Source organism: Leuciscus leuciscus (genome assembly GCF_965113295.1).
Source record: "Leuciscus leuciscus genome assembly, chromosome: 17".
Taxonomy (NCBI): Eukaryota; Metazoa; Chordata; class Actinopteri; order Cypriniformes; family Leuciscidae; genus Leuciscus; species Leuciscus leuciscus.
The window spans coordinates 1,515,001-1,517,500 of NC_138741.1; the positions used below are offsets into that span (position 1 = coordinate 1,515,001).

Consider the following 2,500-nt stretch of genomic DNA (forward strand, 5'->3'; position numbering starts at 1 on the left):
AGACCCATAATGCAGTGGAACAGACCCATGATGCACTGGAACAGACCCATAATGCACTGGAACAGACCCATAATGCAGTGGAACAGACCCATAATGCACTGGAACTGTCCATAATGCAGTGGAACAGACCCATAATGCACTGGAACAGACCCATAATGCACTGGAACTGTCCATAATTCACTGGAACAGACCCATAATGCACTGGAACTGTCCATAATGCAGTGGAACAGACCCATAATGCACTGGAACTGTCCATAATTCAGTGGAACAGACCCATAATGCACTGGAACAGCCCCATAATGCAGTGGAACAGACCCCTAATGCACTGGAACAGACCCATAATGCAGTGGAACAGACCCATAATGCACTGGAACAGACCCATAATGCAGTGGAACTAGGGCTGGGATAAACGATTATTTTTTAAACGATTAATCTAGCGATTATTTTTTCGGTGCATCGATTAATCTAACGATTCATTTTTCCGGTCCGATTCGATTTCGATTCGATTCGATTATCGATTATCTCCCCAATCCCCATTAATTGACTAATAGCAATTTATACATGTTAATTTACATATCTGAATGAAAAAAACATGAATTCCTTAACATTGCAATATATGTTTATTGCTCTTAAAATTCCAAAATAAAAGACTATACAAGTGCATAGTAATGCATTCTTAGTCAGAGGTAGCATTCAATAAAACCTTAAAGCCTTGAAAACACATAGCTTACTGAAACAAGCTTACTGAACACCCTATAGGGCCTAGCTTACTGAAAACAAGTTCTTCTTTCAGATGAAAATAACAACAACTTGATGTCTAGCATTCAATAAAAAAATAAAAAGGTCACCCAAAATACTTGTTTAGAGCAATTGAAAGAATACAGTAACCAATGTAAACTTGGGGGCTTTAAGCTAATACAGAGAGTGCTTTTCCAACAAAAATAAATAGAAATTAACAGTGGGAGCCAGCAGCCTGTCATGGCGTCCTTCCTGAACCAACAGAATTGAACATTTATGTTGAAAACACATAGTCCTAGCTTACTGAAAAAAGTGCATATTTTAATTCTTCATTCATATAAAAATAACAACAACGTATAGTAATACACTCTGTCACTCACCTTTTTCTAAAAAAAAAAAAAAAAAATATACTAATAAAAAAAAGTACTTAACTAGAATTTAATAAATGGAACATTATTGTAAAGTGTTAACGATTTGTTATACACCGATTCAGACGTCTCGTGAGTTCAGTGTTGGACAAATCAGTTGTTTTAACCATTCATTAAAGTGAATCGGTTCAAATGAGTCATTAGTTCGCGAATCGGACGTGTCATTAGTGGACGTGTAGCCTACGGCAAGCGTTGTGTGATTATCCTGGCAGTTTATTTTTTAACACAATTCACACTCCGCGGTAATTCAAGAGAAAAAAATATCCGAATGCTCCACGTGAAACTTTGGTCTTCCGCCCTTTTTCTATCGTGTCTAATGATTTTGATTAATATGCACGAGGGAGAGAGAGCAAGACAGCGCTCGTGTTGTTTGAAGACGGGGAGTGCGCGCGCGCGGCCGGGGCTCTCTCTCGTCATAAGCGCCCTGTCAAGCGCAGTCAGTCATTCTATTCTACGGCTTTGACGGCCGCCAAAAAAAAATTGAATGCAGGAAAAACCCCTGGATTGGTTATATACCGTTGGATAGAATGATGGCCATCGCGTATCAGCGCACATAAGGTACACACTGTGAAGTAATTTGCACACGTTTTTTAGAGAAATGAAAACAGGTCGACGAATCGACGCGCATATTTTGCGTCGACGTCATCGATGACTTCGACGCGTTGTCCCAGCCCTAAGTGGAACAGACCCATAATGCACTGGAACAGACCCATAATGCAGTGGAACAGACCCATAATGCACTGGAACTGTCCATAATGCAGTGGAACAGACCCATAATGCAGTGCGGTGTGACTCACGGGGTGTTGATGACCAGTCGGTCCCACTGGCCCTTGATGTCATCATCAGACGGTTGTTCGGTGATGTAAAGCCCGTCGAACTCCAGCTTGCGTGCGATCTCCTTCTCACGCTTGAACACCACCAGCGGCACCTGAGACACACACACGTTCAGTGCCTCACTAACACACACCTGCGAGCTCCAGCGCCGGGGATTCTGGGTAATGTCGTACCTTGAGGTAGTAGTATCCCAGCACACAGAGGAACGAGATGAGTGTGTGCATGACGGCGAGGAAGCGGAGAGTCGGAGCCATGTATCCGCTGCTCTCCTGAAGAACAAAGTACTCCACCACTCCTTCATCCTCGTCTTCCTCACGCCGCGTCCACGGGTCCGAGTCATCCGAGTCCTCACCCGTCACCTTCTCAAACACACACACACACAAACACACACACGGACACACGCCGCACACACACGCACGCATGCACACACACACACGGACACACACACATAAATAAGTAAATAGCACACAAAAGTAAATAAATAAATAATTAAAATGTGA

General features: G+C 42.8%; 1 protein-coding gene across 1 annotated transcript in view; it reads right to left on the bottom strand.

The window, feature by feature from the left end:
* LOC309478893 (ryanodine receptor 3) overlaps positions 1-2,500 on the bottom strand; it is a 191,636-nt gene that overhangs the window by 15,639 nt on the left and 173,497 nt on the right. The window contains 2 exon segments of the mRNA XM_082142677.1: positions 1,964-2,094; positions 2,174-2,359. Of these exon segments, the coding sequence (XP_081998803.1) occupies positions 1,964-2,094; positions 2,174-2,359 (317 nt within the window).